The sequence below is a fragment of the Falco cherrug genome, chromosome 4 (assembly GCF_023634085.1).
Source record: "Falco cherrug isolate bFalChe1 chromosome 4, bFalChe1.pri, whole genome shotgun sequence".
Lineage (NCBI taxonomy): Eukaryota > Metazoa > Chordata > Aves > Falconiformes > Falconidae > Falco > Falco cherrug.
Window position 1 is genome coordinate 108237886 of NC_073700.1, and position 21235 is coordinate 108259120.

The window sequence follows — 21235 nt, forward strand, 5'->3', positions numbered from 1 at the left end:
TTCAACCTTTGTCTGGAAAAGCAAATGTCAGGTCTTCACTTCAGTGAATTGCTGTTGTTGCACATGGGGTTCTTGGGCCCTTGACCCAGAACAGCTGTCTTACGTTGAAATGTGTTTCCATTTCATCGCAGCTGGTACTGGATCTGCTTCAGATGATGAATTTGCACTGTTCCATCTGCTGTCTCCAGGCCCTTCCTTGAAAGAACTTACAACGACTTCTGATGTTGCAGGGTCATGCTGTCTTCCCTTAGGAGATGGCTGCTTTTGTAGGATTTCTGCCTGTATTTCTCCAAGGTTTGAATGTTCCCCAGAGTTTTGAATGATAAAGTTTCTACTCTTAACAGCATTGATCAGAGGTCATTTTAGGATTCGTTCCTCTCAAATCTAAACCTGCCATGTCCTACTGCAAGTTTTTCACCTGACATCACAGCATAGCCATATCATAGAAGTACGAATGTTGAAATTTCCTGAAACTTTCTACCAAACAATTTTCCATGAGATAAATGAGAGCTAAAACCTTTATATTGTCAGTGTAACCAACTGGCTTGTTTGTCACTACCGATAACGGTGATCTGTGAGACCTTCAGATAATCTGTGCTAAGGAAGAAAGGTCCCAAGCTGGATTTGACAAGATAATCTATTTTGTAGCTTCACATGCGTTTTATTTAAATGATAAAGGAGAAACATTTCATAATCCCAGGAAGAAGGGATTCTGTACACTTCAGGAAGACACCAAGTTCAAGGTCATGACAGTGACTTTGCAAAATGTTAAGATAGACAACATATAATTATGAGTAAGTTGGCTTATTGGTTGGAATCGTTTAGTATGCATGCATGGAGTCTCTTAAAAAGAGAAAAACAGAGAGAAGGAGCTGACTTTCATAACCTGTTTTTCATCTTCCCTGCTGAGTATCTGTGGTTGAAACTATGCTGATCTTGTGCTGTCTTAAACTTTGTGTAGTGGAAGTAAGGAATTGTAGGATAAAAGTATCCCAACAGCTGAGTGTGTCTGCTATATAATAAATCAATAAACGGGTGTCTGGTAGAAGTGTGTGTGTGACTCTGGATACGTATCATGAAGAACTCAGCTATTGGTTCCCTTCCTTCCATATCAAATACGAAAGAATGCACTGATACATGAAAAGACACAAAACCAGTAATGAGTCATATTAACAAAGGCAGCTGCAGTTGTACTAGCTGGGAGGAGAATGGCCAGGAAATACTAGTATTAACCAAGTCAGGTAATTCAGAGGATGCAGGATGTCCGCAGAAAAAGGATTCTTGCAAATTTTGAAAGCTTTGTGATTGACCTTAACGCTTGGTGTAATGAGTTAGGTGTTCTGTACTCCTAGCCAATATTGCATGTTAAATCAGCGTTCCCGTGTGCCGTATCCTATTTTCCAGTTGAATTGGAACAATTTATCGCTTAGCATAAAGTTGCAATTCCGTATTTAGATATATGGTTGCATGTGTCAATTTAAATAGGTGCCTGGAATACTTGCTAAGGAATGATGCCAACCCGGGGATCCGAGACAAACAAGGATACAATGCAGTTCATTATTCAGCTGCTTATGGTCATCGCTTATGCCTTGAATTGGTAAGAAAACGTGTCATAGATGAAAGGTGTAACAGCTGCTCTTAGAGTGTGATGCAGACGCCAAGGGATTCCTCCACCTTGGTTCTTCATCTGTAAAATAAGTCAGTAGTGTTTTTCAGTCCCTTTGAGGATAAATACTTAAGCACTTAATACTCTTCAAACAGGGCAAGGTGAGGAGCTAAGGTGCTAGATACTGGCTTAAAAAGATAATACATTCTGCGATGAAGAGAGAACTGGTTGAGGATGTGGGGTATTAGTTTTGGGGATTTTTTTTTCTTAATTTAGAATACACTGCTAAACTTTTTCCTGATGGCTGAAATAAAGGAACTACAGGTTATCCCGCTGACAAGTGTTGAGCAATTTCACAAATGTCATCTGAAGGAGCAAATTAAAGTGTACTGATAACCTGCAAAGTAAGGGTGCCTTTTTAAATAGTTCACGTACTTACAGTAACTAATGGCCTCATAATAGTATATCGGATAATAAAGTCTCAGGAAGTTTTTTATTAATCCCTTTGCAAAAATGTGTATGTTATTTGATATGCTAATTTTATCTTCTCTGTGTTATACAAGTTAATATTTTTACACAAATTATACTTTTCTATTCAAATGTATTAAAACATGAATTCTGAATATTTTTAATTGCAGATTGCAAGTGAAACACCTCTAGATGTTGTAAGTGTATTATTTCTCACTGTTAAAGTACTACTGTACAGCAAAAGAGAACATGTAATTTTAGAAATACTGCTTATTTTTAGACTTTTTCAACTATTTCTTCAGTGCATAGATGTATTACTTGATTTCAGTTACAATTTAGATTTCATTGCAATTAGAATTTTAAAATAGAAAAAAAATTAAAAAAACATTTGTCTGACAATGTTATAAAAGTGTGATAATGAAAACTTAGTGATCTGAATGTATTTGGTATTTTTCAAACACTTTCAGTGTTTTAATTCAACTAGTTTACTAAATTAAATATGGTCTTGAAAAAGACCCAGAATTAAAACTTCAAAACACATCTGAAAGTAACAAATGGAAATGTATATACACAGATATTTTAATCTTATTTTGTAACGCTTGTGTCTTTTTGAGTCCATTTCTTCTTTTTGGGAAGTGTGGGGGTTTTTTTGTTCTGAGAATCGATATTCCTTTCTGGCTTTTCATACTGCTTTTCTTGCTGACTTTTCACCTATCTAAATGCTTACTTGTTTGGGGGTGTTTTGTTTGGGGTTTTTTTTCCTGCTACTACAGCTGTTCTCATCCGTCCTTGTCTTCCCTTTGTCTGCATTTCAGCTATATTATTTCATATGGCTGCTTCAGGAAAAATAATAATTTTAGATTAGTTTCTGATTTAATTATTGCATTCCTATGCAAAGTTAACTGTGCTTGGGAGATGAAATTGGGGGAGGGGTTGCAGTCACTGCAATTCAAACTCTTTATAAAAGGTTGAAGGAGATCTAGAATTCCTAAGGAAACTGTAATCCTACATTATTCTTCCTATTTTTCTTCCTTTTATTTTTCAGTCCATGTATACTGGATACTGTAGCAATTATTGCTGAATGTTTTTAAAGGTGAGGGGGTTTGGCACTCACTCTGATTTTCTCTCTGTTAAGCTGATGGAAACATCAGGTACTGACATGCTGAATGATTCAGACAACAGAGCACCTATAAGTCCGCTGCATTTAGCTGTAAGTATTTCATTCGTTAGTGATGACAGCTCATCTAACGGCAAACAGTTGTTGACGTAGGCTTATTCATTCTGGATTTTTTTTTAAATAGGTCAATAACGGTAAATGAAGCACAAAAATATGTACTAATATTCCTGGAAAAGCTGTATAGGGTGATTTTTGCATTTCACTTCTAACTTGTTTCATGGAACAGCTTTCATTTGGAATCTTACAATTAAGATTTATGTTATAATTTATACTAATAGCACTTATAGAAGACTTGTTCGATAAGTAATGATTACATTTTTTTTTTGTCATCAGCGTTGTTTTACCCTCATCATTGTTCAGCATGAGAAATGTTTGTCCTTACAACTTTAAGAGAGATTTGCACAAAGAGTAATGTAAGAGAGGACCCGATGAAACTGCCTGTACAAATATACCCAAAATACAGAGTAACCAGCAAAATATGTAGCTTTCATCTTTTCACTGGACTTTGAGCAACTGGAAAACCACACTGTATTTTTTGGAAATAGCCTAAGTCTCATGCAGAGTGTTTGTGTGTGTGTGTGTGTGTGTGTGTGTGTGTGTGTGTATGGTCAAAGTAAAAAGTAACCGTTAATGCCGGTAAATGAAAGCAGTTAGACTGTTCCTGGAAATTAGTTTTGTCTGTGGGCAGAGGTTATGTATCCAAGAGTATATATCTATTATGGAAATTATAAAGCCATAGTTGTAGGTGTTTATTTTCATTATTAACTTTGAAACGTTGTCTTGACACATATTTACAAAGTATTCTCTGTGCTATTTTTTTACCTTGGTATATCCATTCTGATCTCTTAACTGTTTCATCCCCTAAGTCACTTCTGTTTTACCAGTTATGTTAACTGTAGCTATTCGTACTGTGTTATTTTTACTGTGTTAATTTTATTGGCTTTTTCTTTTTAAAATATTCTTATTTTAAAAAAATAACAGGGGTTAGTCAAGTTTGCACGTGTTCCTCACTTGAAATAATCTGATGGTAATTTTACTATAACATAAAGCAGTGAAACATGCAATATTCAAAATACTGGTAGTTATACAACTTAGAGACATCATTTTCTGAAAGTAGTTTCAGTTGCTGACTGAAAGGATAAAAAAAAAAAAGCCACTAACATTGCTGCAATTTTGTATGTTTTTTTAATTAGTTGTAACTATTGTAACCTGCTGCATCAGTAGCTCTTCCACAGGTTAAAACAAAAATACCATCTTCACAGTTTCATTTACATAGTGCTGGTAAGGAAAGGAAAAATGTGAAGGGCGGGAAAACTGAAGAATTTTCTTATTCTTGTAGGCTTATCATGGCCACCATCAAGCTCTGGAAGTGCTGGTACAGTCACTGCTGGACCTTGATGTGAGGAATAATAATGGAAGGACACCGTTGGATCTGGCTGCCTTTAAGGGTCACGTGGAATGTGTAGATGTGCTTATTAATCAGGGAGCATCAATCTTGGTGAAAGATTATGTTGTAAAGAGGACCCCTATACATGCTGCAGGTGTGTGCTAACCACTAACCTCTAAAATTCCGGCTTTCGAAGTGGCTCATCTTCGTGTTTAGAAGTCTCGTATCATTAATGCTCTAAGAAATGATGTTTAGGAATAGACAACTTTCAAGGTATAAGCTCTGCTGAGAAAGCTGTAACAAAGCAGTTGCGGACAGAAACCAGGGTTAACCCAATAAATCATTTCAGCTCGAGGCTCTGCAGGAGTGCCCTGTCCTTGCCCATTCAGCTAGCTAGGCTGGCTGTGCTGGCAGACGTCAGTGACATGTTCCTGTTTCTCTCCTCGTCTTTCGTGCAACCCAAACTGTAGGCCCAAATTTAGATACGTGAATCGTATTGCATGTCTTGGCAGCTTTGTAAAATACTTCCAAAAATGACTGGAGTCTTGGAGAATTTTGTGAGTTTGAGAAGAGACATGAAAACTATACATTGGGTTTTTTCCAAGGATTTAAATGACTCCTGAGCGTTTTGGAAATAACAGCAATCCTTTGCAATATTTTCTCACTGCATTTCCTAGAAAAATTCTATAAACCTACTTTTTGCAAAGTCTAGCATTCATCGTATATTCTCATTTCTTCCTCTTTGAAAATAGACTTACTTAGATTGACATTTATAGTTACGGTACTCTAGAAATGTTGCAGTAGAAAGAGCATTAGGGACAAAATATTGTCATTCTAGCCGTTTAATTTGTTGTCCATGAGCACAAGCTGTATTGTTATATTTGATTTAGTTTCTCCGAACTTGTTAGCATTTCTGCCAGTTAAAGAAGCATGAATTGTCACTGTTGTTATGTGGACTGAATATTGCAGCTGTGTGTCAGAAATAATTTCTTCTCCAACGAGCGATCACTTATCTTTCATGGGTTGCATTTAAATGTGATTTCTCAATTTTTTGTTGCTTTTATTTTTCCCTTTTTTAGCTGCTTGGTTAATTACTTTTATGCATTGTATTTCCTTCCCCTCTTTCTAAGTATGATTTCAGTTATTATTTCATAGCTTTACACATGCTATGCTTGCTACAACATCTGTGTATGATTAGCTAGGTATGTGTTTACCTGTGCCTTAAAACAAGCAAAAGTTATGATAATTACTGTATTTAATTATTTCTTCTTGTGGATGTTGTAGAAACATATATTTAAATTATGGTTAATGTGTACACCTCATTTATATACAAAAAACAAATAGCTGTTGGCAACTGACAGTTGGAATCAATTACTTTTAAAACTATACAGTTGAGAATGCCTGATTTCTGAAATAATTTCTAGTGTTTATACTTTTTGCTTTAATTTAAGTTATAACAACGGTGAAGTTGTACAGTGGGTTCTCAAGCTAACAGCCTTCTAGTCTGAGCAGGTTACCAGTATGTTTGAGCTGTATACTCAAAGGCAACTGATGTAAAACTGGTTGTATTTTTATGATGTTTTACAGCTACAAATGGTCATTCGGAATGTTTGCGGCTGTTGATAGGAAATGCAGAACCACAGAACGCAGTGGACATTCAAGACGGAAATGGACAGTGAGTTCAAATGATACATATTCTGTTCTTCACAAGTTAGTGTATTTTATTAAAGGAAAACCTAAATATTTTACACTAGTGATTTTTAATTTATGAATTTGAAGGGAGATGATATTTGAACTAGGACAAGTGCATCTGTGTATTTTGCAATAAACATAATGGCGGTGAAAAATGTTCTTTTTTTTTCAATTGAAAGTAAAATGTGTCTTATTGCCCAGATGCTGAAAAAAATGGATACTAATAACTTAATCAGGACTTCTGAATTAAGGGATATTAATGTATTTTCTTGACTCCAAAAAGCAAGTATGAGTGGTATTCTCAGAGTGAAGGTAATGCTAGAGATGATCATTGATGATGTGAATGTTAACAGCGTTCACCAGAAGGGTAGTTAGTTGTATTTCAGCTGGATCTAGTCTGTTAAATTTCCATGTAGATTACGCTTTATTTCACTCTTTGCTCAGGACTCCTCTGATGTTGTCAGTTCTCAATGGGCACACTGACTGCGTTTATTCACTCCTTAACAAAGGAGCAAATGTAGATGCCAAAGATAAGTGGGGAAGGACAGCATTGCATAGAGGGGTAAGAGAATATTCTTTTTTCTGTCCCTTCCAGTTTTATGCATACTAATTTCAAATACAGACTTACTAGGTAGTGTTAACAAATTTCTCGTTATTCTCATCATGCCATTCTTAGCTTTGAATTGTCTTTTTAGTTGCTTCCAAAAGGCTAGCTTTTGCCTGTTAGCTGTGTATCCTCAGAATGTTTTTTTAGACTTCTGGAGTCTTTTAATTTTGCCGTGTTGACTGGAGAGGTCTCAGAGTACTGCTTTTTGTTATGGGTCAGGGTAGTGTTAACGGGAGGAAGGAGACTGCTGTATGCCAAATTTCTTTTTTTTTTTTATAGTTTCTGCCAGATGAGGCAATTGAAAGAGCCCTAGAGATCAGCAGTTCATTCGGTGTTATTCCAAGAAATTCTGTCATTGATATTATAGTACACTGCTATTTTTCCAACAGAACGAATGTTTTCAGGAATAAAAATAATAACTGTCCTTATATTGATATTATTTAAAAATGTAAGAAATTGCCCGAGGTTTGCTTGCTTTAGTTATACACCTTGGCTTATATACATGAATATTTGCAAACTTGCTATTTCTTGTCTCACAGGCAGTTACGGGGCATGAGGAATGTGTGGAAGCATTGCTTCAACATGGTGCTAAGTCCTTATTACGAGACTGTAGGGGACGAACCCCTATACACTTGTCAGCTGCATGTGGACATATAGGTGTTCTTGGAGCTCTCCTGCAGTCAGCTACGTCTGTGGATGCAGTACCTGCAATAGCAGACAATCACGGCTATACATCACTGCATTGGGCCTGCTATAATGGTAAAATACGTTAAAATTGACATACAGGTCTAAATGTATTTGTTGATACTGAGAAAGTTTTACTATTTATAAAAGCAACAAAGTCTGTCCTCTTTCAGTTCGTCTTAGTCACTGTGACAATATGACGGCCATGGTATCTTGAGGGGGAGTGCTTTAACATCGAATGCATAATATGAGGTGTTTGTATTACATTTTTGTTATAAACTGCCCTCTTTAGTTTTGTGCCTCAAGGAGTCTTTTAAGAAATTCTGCATAGTATCTGTGAGTAGAAGTGCACCACACATCCCCCAAAAATAACCTTCACAGGGAGTCTTGTAAGGAATGGTTTCAGATTAAATCTTTTTTTAAACTTGACTCAAATCAGCCTTGATAGGCATAAGAAGCTAAAGTATATACAAGTGATTCAGTCGTAATTTTTTTTCTTCACTAATACTTTTCTTGGTTTTGGGGGTGAGGGAGGACTTAAAAGGTAGGAAATTCATTTGTTTCCTTTGCTAAAGGCTTTCTTCTATGTGTTCATCTCCAGCATAGTGGAGATTCTCATTTATTTCACCTCTGAGTCACATGATAGAGAAAGGTCAAGAAGTAAGGGTTTAGAGCTTCATTTTACTGATCTATTTTAAGTGAAAAATAACTAGACTGTCTTCACAGCTGGAGCAACTGGGTAATACACTGATAATTTGAACTAGAGTAACATTTCTATCACATCCATAAAATTAAACTTGCAGCTTGGTCCATGTTCAGAGTGACCACAGTGTCTGAATAAAACAAAATTGAAATATGCTTGATCTGTAGAATGAAAATTTGAAAGCACTTGTGAAAATACAGATCTTCAGACATCAGTGAATGTTGAGCTAAGGTTCTCTGCAGATATGCATCAAAGATCAAAGAGTTACAATTGTTAGCTACCTGTACGGCAGTAGGCTATAGAATTTTGAAAATAATAGTATGATAGGTTGACCATGTTCTTTTTAAGCTTTTGTTATGACTGTTGACTTGGGTTTTCTTCGGCTTTACCAAGGCAGTGGAACAAAAATAACCCTCAAATGGTGGAGACATTTTCACGTAGACTAAGTGGTGAATGTACAGAAGAGTTTGAAATGTGGGGGTGGAAAGAACTAAATTAAGTGCTCTGGATGTTCTTCAGACAGCATGAGATCCCTTCTAAATTTCACAGAGTTTACAGTGTTAAATGATAGTTTGATTTTCAGGATTCTAAAAACGTCCTAGTCCCTAAATGTAGCCCTGTCAAATATAACCAGTGTGTCTTTGAAAGTTTCAAATAAAATATCGCTTAATCTAATTTAGATATGTATTTTTCTGTTGTAATCCATAAATAGACCTTTTCTTTTCTTTCTTTCCTTTTTTTTTTTTTTCATTAATACCTAATTCTTATATTTGCTTTAGGTCATGACAGTTGTGTAGAGCTCCTCCTGGAACAGGAAGTTTTCCAGAAAATGGAAGGAAATTCTTTCAGTCCATTGCATTGTGCTGTGTAAGGAAGTGCAAAATTATTCTTCATAGATTTCACTGCTGTATTTAACAAAAGATTTATCATTCTGTAAATAACAGCCTGTTTAATTCATTGTAGGATAAATGACAATGAAGGTGCTGCAGAAATGTTAATTGATACACTAGGTGCTGGTATTGTAAATTCAACAGATTCAAAAGGAAGGTAAGAGTGTAAATGCACAGTGGAAGAACATCTGTAATGTAAAAGTGACTCTGCTAAATTCTGTGATCGTTTGGGTTTTTTGTATATGCTGCTTACGTTAATTCCCCCTTCCCCTCTTTTTATTCTCTGAAGATTTTTATTCTGTGCTAGAAATAAAATCTAGATTTTTAAAAATCCTGTTCTGATTTAATAAACTTGAATTGGATTTTTATTACATAGGCAAGTTGGAGCATGTTTTAAATTGTATCACTTTGTGGGTAGCACTTTATGCGTATTTTATTTTTTCTGAATCAAATTATAATAAACTACGTAGAGGGAATTATTTCAAACTTGAAGGTGACTTTCTAAAGGCAGCAGTCACAACTCCAGCAACACTAATTTCAAAGGATCAGTGGGAGGGATCGCCCAGTCCTTTGCATCTGCAGGATCACAGTCGGGATGCCCCGTGCAGAAAGCACAGGTGACCATGGCCATATTGTCTTTTGATCTGTTGTAGAACTCCTCTTCATGCAGCAGCTTTTACAGATCACGTCGAGTGTCTACAGCTTCTGCTCAGTCACAATGCTCAAGTAAACGCTGTGGATTCTTCTGGGAAAACACCTTTAATGATGGCTGCAGAAAATGGACAGACGAATACAGTTGGTAAAGAGAAAGTTTATATACTTCTGCTCTTGGCTTTGTCAGTCTTGCTGTGGGTGAAGTTGCCTTATAGTTAATGTTCTTGTGGGTATATTTTGTCCGAATTCTGTTTTCACTCTGTGCAAATGTAAGCCATTAAGATGCTTTTAATTAATACGAATCTTTATTTCCCCAGAGGTGCTGGTTAGCAGTGCTAAGGCTGATCTGACTTTGCAAGACAGTTCTAAGAACACAGCACTCCATTTGGCTTGCAGCAAGGTGCGTGCGTAGTCTGACTGACAGTGCTGAGCTTTGCGTTATCAAGCACTGTTTGCAGATATTAACTTGTGACTTCGAAAAGGCATTCAAAGCAATTTTTGAAGAATATTTTTTATATGACAGATGTTTGTTCTGTATTAAGGGTCATGAAACTAGTGCCTTGTTAATACTGGAGAAGATTACGGATAGAAACCTCATCAATGCCACCAATGCAGCCTTGCAAACGTACGTATCGGCAGTGAGTGTGTTTTACAGATGGGTTTTTGGTGTGTATCTTGCTCATAAAGAGGAGTATTTTACAGAATTTTTTCCCAAATTGATTGAATTTTACTTGCTTAATACGTACAAAGAGCTGAACTGACTTGAAGTGAAAAAGTGAAAAACTTTAAGCTCATACTTCAAGTTCTAGTTTTAGCTGGGTGAAAGGGATGATAAATAAATCTTACAGTATTTTAGCTTTGAAAAGCTAAAACCAAACAGAACCAACCAAACAAGCAAACAAAAAACCCCAAAACAAACAAAAAAAGAAGAAAAACCCTAGCTGAAGTATGCTTTTATTCTTCAGCATGCCTTCTGCTAGCAAAAGACACCTATTCCTACTAGGATGAAAAAGTATTTTCTATAAAATATCATGGAGAGTACGGTATTCTGAATGCTTCCTGAAGATCTTCTCTCAAGTAGAATTAAGCTTATTTTGTTAGCCCGATCATAAGGAAAACTTAGAAATGTAAGTGGCATGTCCTACTAGGGAATATATATCAGGATGGCTTTTAAAATTAGTCTTCTGCATTTTTTTTTCCTTTTAAAGAATGTATTTGTGTTATGGGCAATATTTGGCACCTGATACGTGGCGTAGTTATGTCCATGTGTTGTTAGACCGCTTTAATAACACTATCACAGACCATTTAGAAAAAGAACACTGGAACTTGTAAGCAACTCGCTATTTGACCTTACATCCCTTTCGGAATCTGTCCTGTTCAAACTCCTACGGTTCTTCCAACTATGCCCAGGGATCTGCTTGCACTAAGGAGTTAGCATAGAAGTAAGGAGTTAGGGAAGAAGTAACTAAGGAGTTAGGGAAGAAGTAAGACTTCTTCCCCTGCTCTTGCTCACCGTGGTGCACCGCAGGCAGCAGGAAATAACCAGAAAGCAGGAAAGGGACTGATTGCCTCATTTCTGCCTTGAAGCAGGGATGTCTTAAGAGAAGGAGAAGCAAAACCGAGATGGGAACAGAAGTGGGAAAGTACGCTGCCACGGGCTTATGTAATTCTACCCACATACCTTGGCTCATACAGTCTGATCAAGAGATGTTGTGGGGGAAAATTGGTCACATATTTGCACCTCCATGAAATGTTTATATGAATTTCAAGATTTTAACAGTTGTTTAAAATATTACTGGTTAGCAAATGTTTTTTAATAACTGACTTTCTGAACAGCTTCACGTCCTACTTCGTAGCAAGATAAGCATTACAATTGTTGGCCTCTATATTGAAATTCTTCCAATTACAGTACATTTTGCAGTGTGCAGTAGTTCTTGAATTTTAATCCTTTAATATAAGCACCATAGATACAGCTGCTCCTCTTTGTATCTTTTGCATTTCTGTTCTCTAAGTAAGGCACTTATTTCCAAATCAAAATATAGTTCACAGTTAATTCAAACAATTTTAAGAATCTCTAAACAAATGTAGAGAACTGTAAAGGAGGAGGGAAGTAAGCAGATGTATTCTGTTTTCCTGCTGAGTGGTGGTAGGGTTTTATTAAAGCCAGGGGTAACCAATTTTGAAAAACTGTTGCATTTGAAAAAGATACAATTAGAATATTTGAGGTAAAGCTACACTTCCCTTGGTAATCCAGTCACTGCAAAACAGTTACGGTTAACAGTGTGAGGTTTTGAGAAGTAATCTGCTTTTGTTGCTTCATGCATTATACTATAAAATAATGCTTTTATCTCTAGTCACTTCTAAAAGGCAGATCGATGAAATTCTTCGGCATCTCTTATAAGCATTTACATGCCATAAAATATGACTACCATTCAGCTGTTGGTATTCTGTTGCTTATTGCCTGTGATATGCGGTAACACTGCTGCGGTGGTATCTGTTACAACAGTTCTGTGAAGGATTTATCAACAGTAGGGTACTAGATGTTTCTAACTTTTTTAACATGGTAAAGTTCATAGGTAAGCAGGTCTTCCTCACTGCTTGGTGCCGTAAAAAGAAGAAAGTGCACAATTGTTATTGTAGTTTCTTTGCAATAAGAAAATTAATATGCTGTTTTTTCCCATCTCAGTTATTACATCTACAATTTTTATATAATGTATAAATAACATACAGGTATAAATACTTCAGTAATCATTTAACTAGATGCAAGTTACCTATCTTACTTATTATCTTGTTCTAAGGTTTATATATGAGTTTGCTTGTCTTCACAGACCTCTGCATGTAGCTGCTCGGAATGGACTAACGGTTGTAGTTCAAGAGCTTTTAGGGAAGGGAGCAAGTGTACTTGCTGTAGATGAAAATGGTAAGAAAAATTTGTTTCCCCATAAGGAACTTTGGTTTTAAACTCAGCTCACTGAAAAGCAGTAACCCTTTGGATTTAATATGAGCCTTGCAGTCGGTTCCCCCATAAAAAAAAAATGTGCTGGTGATGGGTTATTTTAGCAAAGCAGAAGAAGTGTAAGGAGAGGGAAGACTTTCAGAACAATATAGGTCATGGCATAGAAGTGTTTGGATTGCATTTATATAATGTATATCCTATAAATACGCTAGCCTTGGCGTAACTGAAAAAGGTCAGAAAAACATAATGCTCAAAGTAAGCTAGAACGTTCAGCTGTTAAGAAGCTGGATTGAATTGCCATTCATTTGGTCACGGTAGGTATACTGGAATTAGCTTTTAAAAACGAGGATGAATTACAGATCGGTTACCGGTCTCAAGCTTCTGGCTCTTTATAGAGTTTTTTGGGATACAGAAGTAAGAAAAAGTAACTGCTTTATCACAGAGAATAAATCCTACGCCTTGTTAGAACAAAAGAAAATCAAATCTGCTGACTTCTTACTTGCATGTTTTCATGTAAGACATCTGTGGTCCTCTGAAGCTGTGCTTTTAAAAGCCTAAGAGCTCTTGCTCTTATGTCATACCTGTTGTGTCATAAAGCAGTAGCTGGGATTTGAGAGGGGAGTTTGGGGGTTGGAGGGGTGGGGGTTGGGTGGCTTGGTTTCTTTCCAGAAGGGATGTGCCTAATTAATAGTTTGAATTATATTTCCAATTTGGAAAGTTCTTCCTCTCTTAATGTTCACTGTAACTTTCTCTCTGTGTTTCTCAAACTACAATGCTTAAAGTGACATGGGTGTTTTTAAAGAGCATTCCTTACCTAAACTAGAGGACAGGGGTAACTGCTAAATGAAACTCCCTAAAATGAAGACACTGGAAAATATATCTTTTTTATTTTGTTTCTCATCACAAGTATGCTAACTGGAGAAGTACTTTTGTGGGGTTTTTGTGTACAGCCCACCAGTCCCTTGTTAGGGTGGATCTTTGATGTAAGAGAGAAAAACATTGTTTGTATGGAAGTGTCAGTTCTCTGGCAGCCTGGGGTTCTAACTGTAACGTGTTAAAACTTTTTACGTTCTGCTTGTATTTTAAATTGTAAGGTATTTGAATGCTAACTAGTCTTGTTCCTCACTGTGGTTCTTTCTAACAGCGATTGCTTTGCTTATAAAATTTTAAGCAGCCTTAAGAATAGTCAGTGAATTCTTCTTCTGTTGGATGAGTGTGCCAGTTTAAAGTACAGTATATGCAAAGTGATGAAAGTTGTGAAAGAGCAAGGGAGACTTTCATGGGATTTATCAATCTATTTCACCTGTCACTGTAATTTTTTCTTAATGTTTAAAGGTATTAGTATGTCAGCAGGTTTGCTAAACCTGTTGCAAAAGTCATCTCGGTTTCCATAGTGTACCTTTTATATTAAAAGGAAAAGCTGGCAGTATCGATAGCCAGGTTCTGCCTTCGGGCCTCTTTGTCTTTCATACCTACTGCTAGAGTATTCGTGTCCCTAAAGAAAAAAAAATCACATATATTTAATTCTGATAAGGTAAAAATGTAGGTGAAGTTACTTCCTTTTTTTAATTATTATTATTAGAAAGGCTTAAAAGAGTGTGATTCATGCATTTTTGGGGGGCGAAAGCTATCTGTTTAGCAAGGCAGTCTCAAGAAATAGGCGCTGGAATGTTTTGCATCTCAACACTGACATTCTCTTACTTTAGCATAGTTCAGGTAAGTTCAGTGATCTACCATGCAAGCTTGGCATTTCAGATAGAATTAGATGAAATTGGAGGTAAAGTTTTAGCTAGTGTTTTACATGGAATCATGTCTTAATATATGGAACATGTAACCAGCAGAACCTCAGCTTGTACGGAGTGATGATCCATTTCTCGTCATTGAAGTTGTCCCTTTCTGTAAGGGCTGCATTGACTTTGTTTTGCAATAAGTCTCTATTTGTATCTGTATCTGCAAAACTACTTAATAGTCCTCTGCTGCTATGTCTGGGCTGCATAAAATTATCAAAAAAAATGAGCTTTAAAAAAACCCAACATCACTCCAATTATCTGCATTTCAGTTTATAATTCATTTGTAAGATACTTAATAGTCTAGATTTGAAGTCATACTGCATTTTTTTATTGAGCTTCCATTAATGTGGTGAGAAAGAACTAATGGCTTTGGGAAAAATGTAATCCTCTTGGTTCTTAAAAGACTAAATGCAACTGAAACAGCAAATCAGCTGTCCAGTATACTTCCCAAAAGCAGTCGTGTTGAGGGTTCGTTTTCACTTCCACGTTGCCCATGTTTCCACACCTGTTGTGATGAAATTTTGCTATCTACAAAAATTCTGTTGATTTTGACATTTATGCAAGTTCATCTGTCTTAAAAGAAGTTACTAGCTTTTTCTTTCATTTAATGCCATCTGAAGTTTTACTTTTGGTCACTTAATCAACTTTTCAGTTTTGTTTGGGTTGGGTTGGGTTTTTTTCCCCTGCTATTTAACTTACGAGGCTAGCTAAATTTCCTGATGTGGTCTGTCTTTTGTCGTATTAATGTGCACCACAGCAGTGAGAGGAAGCATTCTCTGACTCCAGAGACTGACATAGCATGGAGGTTTCTTTTATTTCCTAGATTCATCGTTACAGTGATCATTGAGCCTTTCAAGCATTTTATTTAAAAAAAAAAAAAAAAAAAAAAAGGGGTGTGTGTGTGTGGATTTTGGTTTTTGGTCCTTTTCCAAGCCTTCCTTCATTCATATTCTAGTTTATGTTGGACATCTCCAGTTTTCTGGAAGAAATTTTTCTTGTAAATGCTTATGAAATGACTCATGCCTCAGATGCCTTTCTTCTCTTTTCCAAGTGTAAGACTTCATTCAGTTTATCTTGAGAACTGTCTTTGCACTGACCACATTAATAACCTTCTCGTTTTCCTGTTGGCGCCTTCATGGAAACTCTCAAGCCCTGGAGGAGGGAGCAGCTCTGTTCTGATGGGGGGAGCCCTGGGCTTAAGCCGTGTCCATCACACAGGCTCTGTTTTCTGCTGTCCAAGCAAGCTGCTTCACCTCACTCTGCTTCTATCGCCCCATCCACAAATTAAGATAGTAATTTCGTTGTTGTTGTGTGAAGGTTTATACAGGTACAAGTCCAGATCATGGGGAACATTATATGAGGACTGGGTAACGAGATTTCAGTGGAGCCTGTGTATTTACCAACATCTTCAAAGAAAATTTGAAGTATTTATACCTGTTGTTGCCCTGGAATATGAATGATCACTTTGCAGTTAAGGGACTAAAAATATAATTTGTTCTTATAATTCTAAAATAATATAGACAAAAATAAAGTGGTGGAGGACGCAGATGTCAGTCTTTCATGGTGCAAGCAGTTACTTCATCTTGCTACATCTAAGGCAGGAATAAAACTGTGATTTCATTCCTACTTAGGAAAGCCAGGAGCTTAAGACCTACGATTGCATATTAGTATAAACGCTGGTTTTATAGAACTTTTAACAGAAGCAAGTAATCTGTTTAATCTTTACATTGACCTTTAATTTTTTTTATGATGAACTGGGATGTTCCAGAAGGAACATAAGTATGAGTATTCAGGATCTTAGCAAGAAGCCTTTAAAAAAAAATGGGGGGGTGGGGGGGGGGGGCAGCCTAAAGAGAGCGGGTGACTGCTTGTTTTTCTTCTTTGAACTTTTATCAAGTCACATTACTGAAAGAAATGATGTTGAATACGGCCAGCTATTTTGTGTGCCACCTTACCTTCGTACGGTCTCCAGCAACTGTAGATATTAAATTGTGTGCATTTGAGTATCAGTTCTGAGCCTTCTGTTCTGCCTTACGTGCCGGAGATGCAGACTTCATCCAAGTGTAGCAAGCTGTGGCCCTTGCTTCTGAACCCTCTCAAAATGTATCTCTTCTGCAGACTGTCACTGTTAACTCTGAGCTGTTTAAGTGCTGTGATACCTTACTAACAATGAAAACATCTGCTGCGCTGCACTTCTGTACGGCCCTATCGCACGGTCAGCTGGTGCGTTTTGTGCTTGAATTATCTGTTTCCTTGGATTGTATGCCTCTCTGAGCAGGGACTGTTGTCTTACTCGGTTCCAAGCATCAAGCACAAGGTCTGTCCTGAGCAAGTAATAGTTCAACCGCAAGATCGTCCCCTGCTTGCTGTTTTCTTAATTTCTAGCTGCGATTATTTTCTTTAATGTGCCTACTTGTTTAAAACTTCTGTGCAATTGTACAACACAATAATTACTCTGGAGCTGTATCCGAAAACCTGACCTGCATCTGCTTCTACAGTAGAGATGATTCCTTTGTAGTTGAAACACTTGCTGGTAGAACAGGCATTGCCTCATTTTCCATGCCTTTCCAAGGTCTGGGTAGAAATCCATCGTGCAGTTTGCTTTAAAGCCATCTATTATTTAAAATTCCTTGTGTGCTTTTTTCCTGGATGTTGCATACCTTCAAGTCGTGGACTGGGGGTGGTGCAGGACTTCCTATTGAGTCTTCCTATTGAGCTCGCTGTGGGCGGCATATCTGTTGCGTGCAGTGAGAGATACCGCAAGGGTGCTGCACGGGGATCCGGCCACCCGCCTCTGCGTGGAGCCAGGGTGAGGGAACTTCCTTTGGTCTTGGCAGTAGAATTAGCTCGATCTGTAGTTGTACTTGGGTGACTGCCCTGCCTCTAGAGCTGCTGCTGTCACCACCAATTGCAGCGCCTCGGTGTCGTCAGGATACCCTGAGGCCTGTGCCAGAACTTCTCCTCGGGTGCTTTCCTGAACAATTAAGTCTTAAAGCGTGAGACAGGAGTAAAGCGCAGATCTCCACTCAGGAGAATTTGAAGCATTTTTCTTGACACATAATGAGTAGAGGCAAGTATGTAGAGAAGGGGAAAGTGGCGAAAGCAGAAATGTTGGAGGACAGTTAGAGCCCCAGTTACCCAGAAGAAATTTCACAGCTACCTGACTTGATTGAGCCCAAGGCCTCCTGCATCTGGGAGCTGCAACAGTAGCGTTGCCTGGCAGAAGGAGTTTGGCCGGACCAGTCGATAACCAAGAGGTGTAGTTTCTCTCTGCAAGTCCTAGCCCACTAATCCAGCTGGCATTTCCTCAAATTTCTGTGGATTTCTTGATATCCCTCAAATCAAAGTTAGATGTTGGCTTTATCATTTATATTGCTGTATACTGCAATGAAGTATAGGTTCATGGGAATTGTATACTCTGCCTTTTCAATTAACTGGCACTTATGCTTTAGCCAGCTTGTTGCTGAGATAGGACAGTCTTATTAAAATAACCGTCTGTGATGAACAGCTATGTGGAAGCTTCTGGATGAAGAAATATTTAATGTGTTGAGCTGTAGTTTCTGCAGTGGCTCTCTAGTGAATGCCTTCACCCATCGCTGTTGGCTGGCATTAGTTGTCTGTTCTCAGCCGGGTGACTTCCTCACCGTTTTCAAATCCAGGCTTTCTCACTGGCCTGGAGTGTCTGACTGTGCTTAACAAAACACATCTCTGTTCCAAAGCCCACTAACTTCTGGGTTGGTTTTGTAACCAAAAGTTTAAAAATTCTAATTGATAATGCATTTTTTTTGGGGGGGGGGGGGCGGGGGGGGGTTAAAGAGTGCAGAGCTAAGCAATATAAAATACTTCTGCAGCTGAAAGATTACATGCTCTTGGAGGTATTTTTACATTGTCTTTATTTTAAATGAAGGCTTTGTTTTTTCTTGACTTTCTAGGTTACACACCAGCTTTGGCCTGCGCGCCCAATAAGGACGTGGCCGATTGCCTAGCTCTCATTCTGGCCACAATGATGCCTGTTTCATCGAGCAGCACGTTACCTTCCCTTACATTCAATGCCATTAATCATTACACCAACACCTCAAAAACTGTCACCTTCGACTCTTTGCCAATCATGAGGAGCGAACATAGCTCCTACTGTACTTTCAACAACATTGGCAGGGAAGGTGGGTACCCATACACAGAAGACGACGAGCTCAATGACTCAGATTCTGAGACCTATTAGAAGCTACGTTTTGTAGGTCTGAAGAGTGAACCCTCATGCTGGAAGGTCAGACTTGTGCTATCACAAAGCTAGCAGTGTTTGAATGCCAAAAGAGGACAGACCTTTGAGAAGATGTTTGTTGTTTTTCTTTTTTTTATTGTGTTTGCATATAAAAAAAATCTGTGAGACTCTAGGAAGATTTTTAAAAGCATATTTTGCAGAAGAAGCATAAATTCTTGACTAAGTACTTGGAATCCGTGGCAAAAAATAAAAATAAAAAATAAAGAATGTCAAAACTGTTTTATTTAACTGTACCTACCATTCTGTTTCTGGTGCCAGAAGTAATTTCTGCAGACTGGGCACCCTACTTGATGTAAATGGACAGCACTATCGTACAACACAAAGGATGCTAGATTTAAATATTATCAATAAAACTAAAACCATTTTGAAGGCAATAAATGAGTTTGGTACAGTAGGCATTGTTTGTGCTGCAAATTGCCAAAGGACCAAATAACTTAAAGAATTATTTTTTTTTTTAATTAAGTTTTTGCGAAAACTGGAATAGGTTATTTGAGAAGTTGTTTCAACCAAACCTTAATCACTTCTGAAAAGAAGCTTAGATTTGGGTTTAAATGTTGGGGGGGGGGGGGTTAATTATTTTTTTTTAATCATCTGAAAGCCTTCCAACGCTATTACATGTACCATGAAAGAAAGCAGATGTACTTTTAAGTTTTTGGTTTCTCTTTCTTTTAGGTGAAATGAAAATTAACTTGTCATACTTTTGTAATACTGAAATTAAACCAGCTAACAAGGTGAAGTCAGGGTGAAAAATGTACAGTGTAATAAACAAGGGAAGGGGTGGGAGATGTGGGAGGGAAGCAGTAATTGTTGCACAGCTTTAGGTTTTTTTAACTTTGGGTTTTGGATTGAGATTTTTTTTTTTAATTTAAAAATACACCAGGAACTCGGAAACTACGAAACTGCATAAAAAATTGAAATGAAATGTCTTGATAACCCTGTTGTGGCTGAGAGTTCTTTTCAATAATTTGTCCACTTCCTTACATTGTATATCCCTACCACTTTTTCTTTTTTAAATCCTGGCATTACAAGGGGCAGGGGGAGGTGAATTTAAAAGTATATTTCCCTATTAGAGAAATAAAGTACAGTGTCTGGTCTGTGGGAAGAGCTGTGTATCTTTGTTGTGCTCCATTTAGAAAATAAACAGCAGAAGCAGGTCCCTGTAATGTAGTTCAGACTTGCCCGAATATTTTTTTTTAATTTATAACAGACTACTGTGTTTTTTAATTGCCTGAAGAATGAAAAACTGACATAAGTAAGCTGAAGTTTTGTCTGTTAAATATGAATATTTACTTTATTTGGCTCTGCTTTAACTATAACTGTTACTTTTCAAGTGAATTTGTTCATGTACATGCAAGGAATCCTTGCGTGTCCTGATAAAGTACAAATAAATTACTACAAACTGATTCCAATTTCCTTTTTATCCTTTTTGTATTGTGAACTGGAATCTTTATGATATTGTAAATTATCAGCTGGTTTTCTGAACATAGTGTGGAAACACGGGACAATATTTTGATCTATTTGATAATTTTGTGGGTTTTTTGAAGAATTAATGAGCATGTACATAGAAATAGTGACTGCTTGAATACTGTATTTACCTGCACTCTTTCAGTACTTCAAGATTCCTGTATATTTTACGGACTATAATAAAACCCAAATGTGAGTTCTACTAATGAATAATTTATTTGTATCTACTAAGCATTAATGACGACGTTTCTTTGGTTGAACATTTATAAAATCTACTTCACAAAGGCTTTACCAGCATTTTAATTCTAAAGTGAAGGGTGAGCTATTTAAAGTAATTCTAAAAGTTAAATGACTTCATTATTCCTTTAGGCTTCCATTCAAGTGTTACTTTCTTAACCATTTGTGCCTGTGTTTGTTGTTTATATAAGCCATGTGTTTGTGAGCAGAATTTAGATGATTTTAGGGCGATGGTGATCTCTGTACTCTCTTGCTTCTACATCTTGCAAGTATGGGGCTGGCTGGGAGTGATGTACGTGCCACCGCCGAGCATGGAGGCAGCACTAAAAAGATGCATATTGGCCTGTTGGGAGATGCACTGCATCTATTTAAATAAAAAGGTTGAAGCAGCACGGACCAATTTTTCCTCGTACGCTTGTGGAAAAGCTGAATCAGAATGCCAGGTAGCATGCCTGTTATTTAAAAGGTAATTGCATATTTCTCTTAAGGAAATTGTGCAATTTTTGTTGATTCAGAGGAACCATGAGAAGATGGTATTAATAGTATATTAAAAAAAAATACTATCTGTGCTAAATTGTATTTTACTTCAAGATGGCCTGTTAGTGTGTGGTGTCTGTAGCCATGGGGCAGTTAATAGGAAG

At 37.2% G+C, this 21235-nt stretch overlaps 1 protein-coding gene across 3 annotated transcripts in view; it reads left to right on the plus strand.

The window, feature by feature from the left end:
* The window catches only part of ANKRD28 (ankyrin repeat domain 28), a 128685-nt gene extending 108126 nt beyond the window's left edge, over window positions 1-20559 (plus strand). For 2 of the 3 annotated variants that reach the window (XM_055708831.1, XM_005445787.4), the window contains exons 15-28: window positions 1486-1597; window positions 2245-2271; window positions 3210-3284; window positions 4591-4792; window positions 6226-6313; window positions 6775-6892; window positions 7477-7696; window positions 9104-9191; window positions 9288-9371; window positions 9868-10013; window positions 10186-10268; window positions 10411-10493; window positions 12697-12788; window positions 18547-20559. In XM_055708831.1, the coding sequence (XP_055564806.1) occupies window positions 1486-1597; window positions 2245-2271; window positions 3210-3284; window positions 4591-4792; window positions 6226-6313; window positions 6775-6892; window positions 7477-7696; window positions 9104-9191; window positions 9288-9371; window positions 9868-10013; window positions 10186-10268; window positions 10411-10493; window positions 12697-12788; window positions 18547-18833 (1705 nt within the window). In that variant the 3' untranslated portion in view covers window positions 18834-20559. The remainder of the gene's footprint in view (window positions 1-1485; window positions 1598-2244; window positions 2272-3209; window positions 3285-4590; window positions 4793-6225; window positions 6314-6774; window positions 6893-7476; window positions 7697-9103; window positions 9192-9287; window positions 9372-9867; window positions 10014-10185; window positions 10269-10410; window positions 10494-12696; window positions 12789-18546) is intronic. The other variant, XM_014285468.3, reaches the window with a different exon arrangement.
* Window positions 20560-21235: the final 676 nt, after the last annotated feature.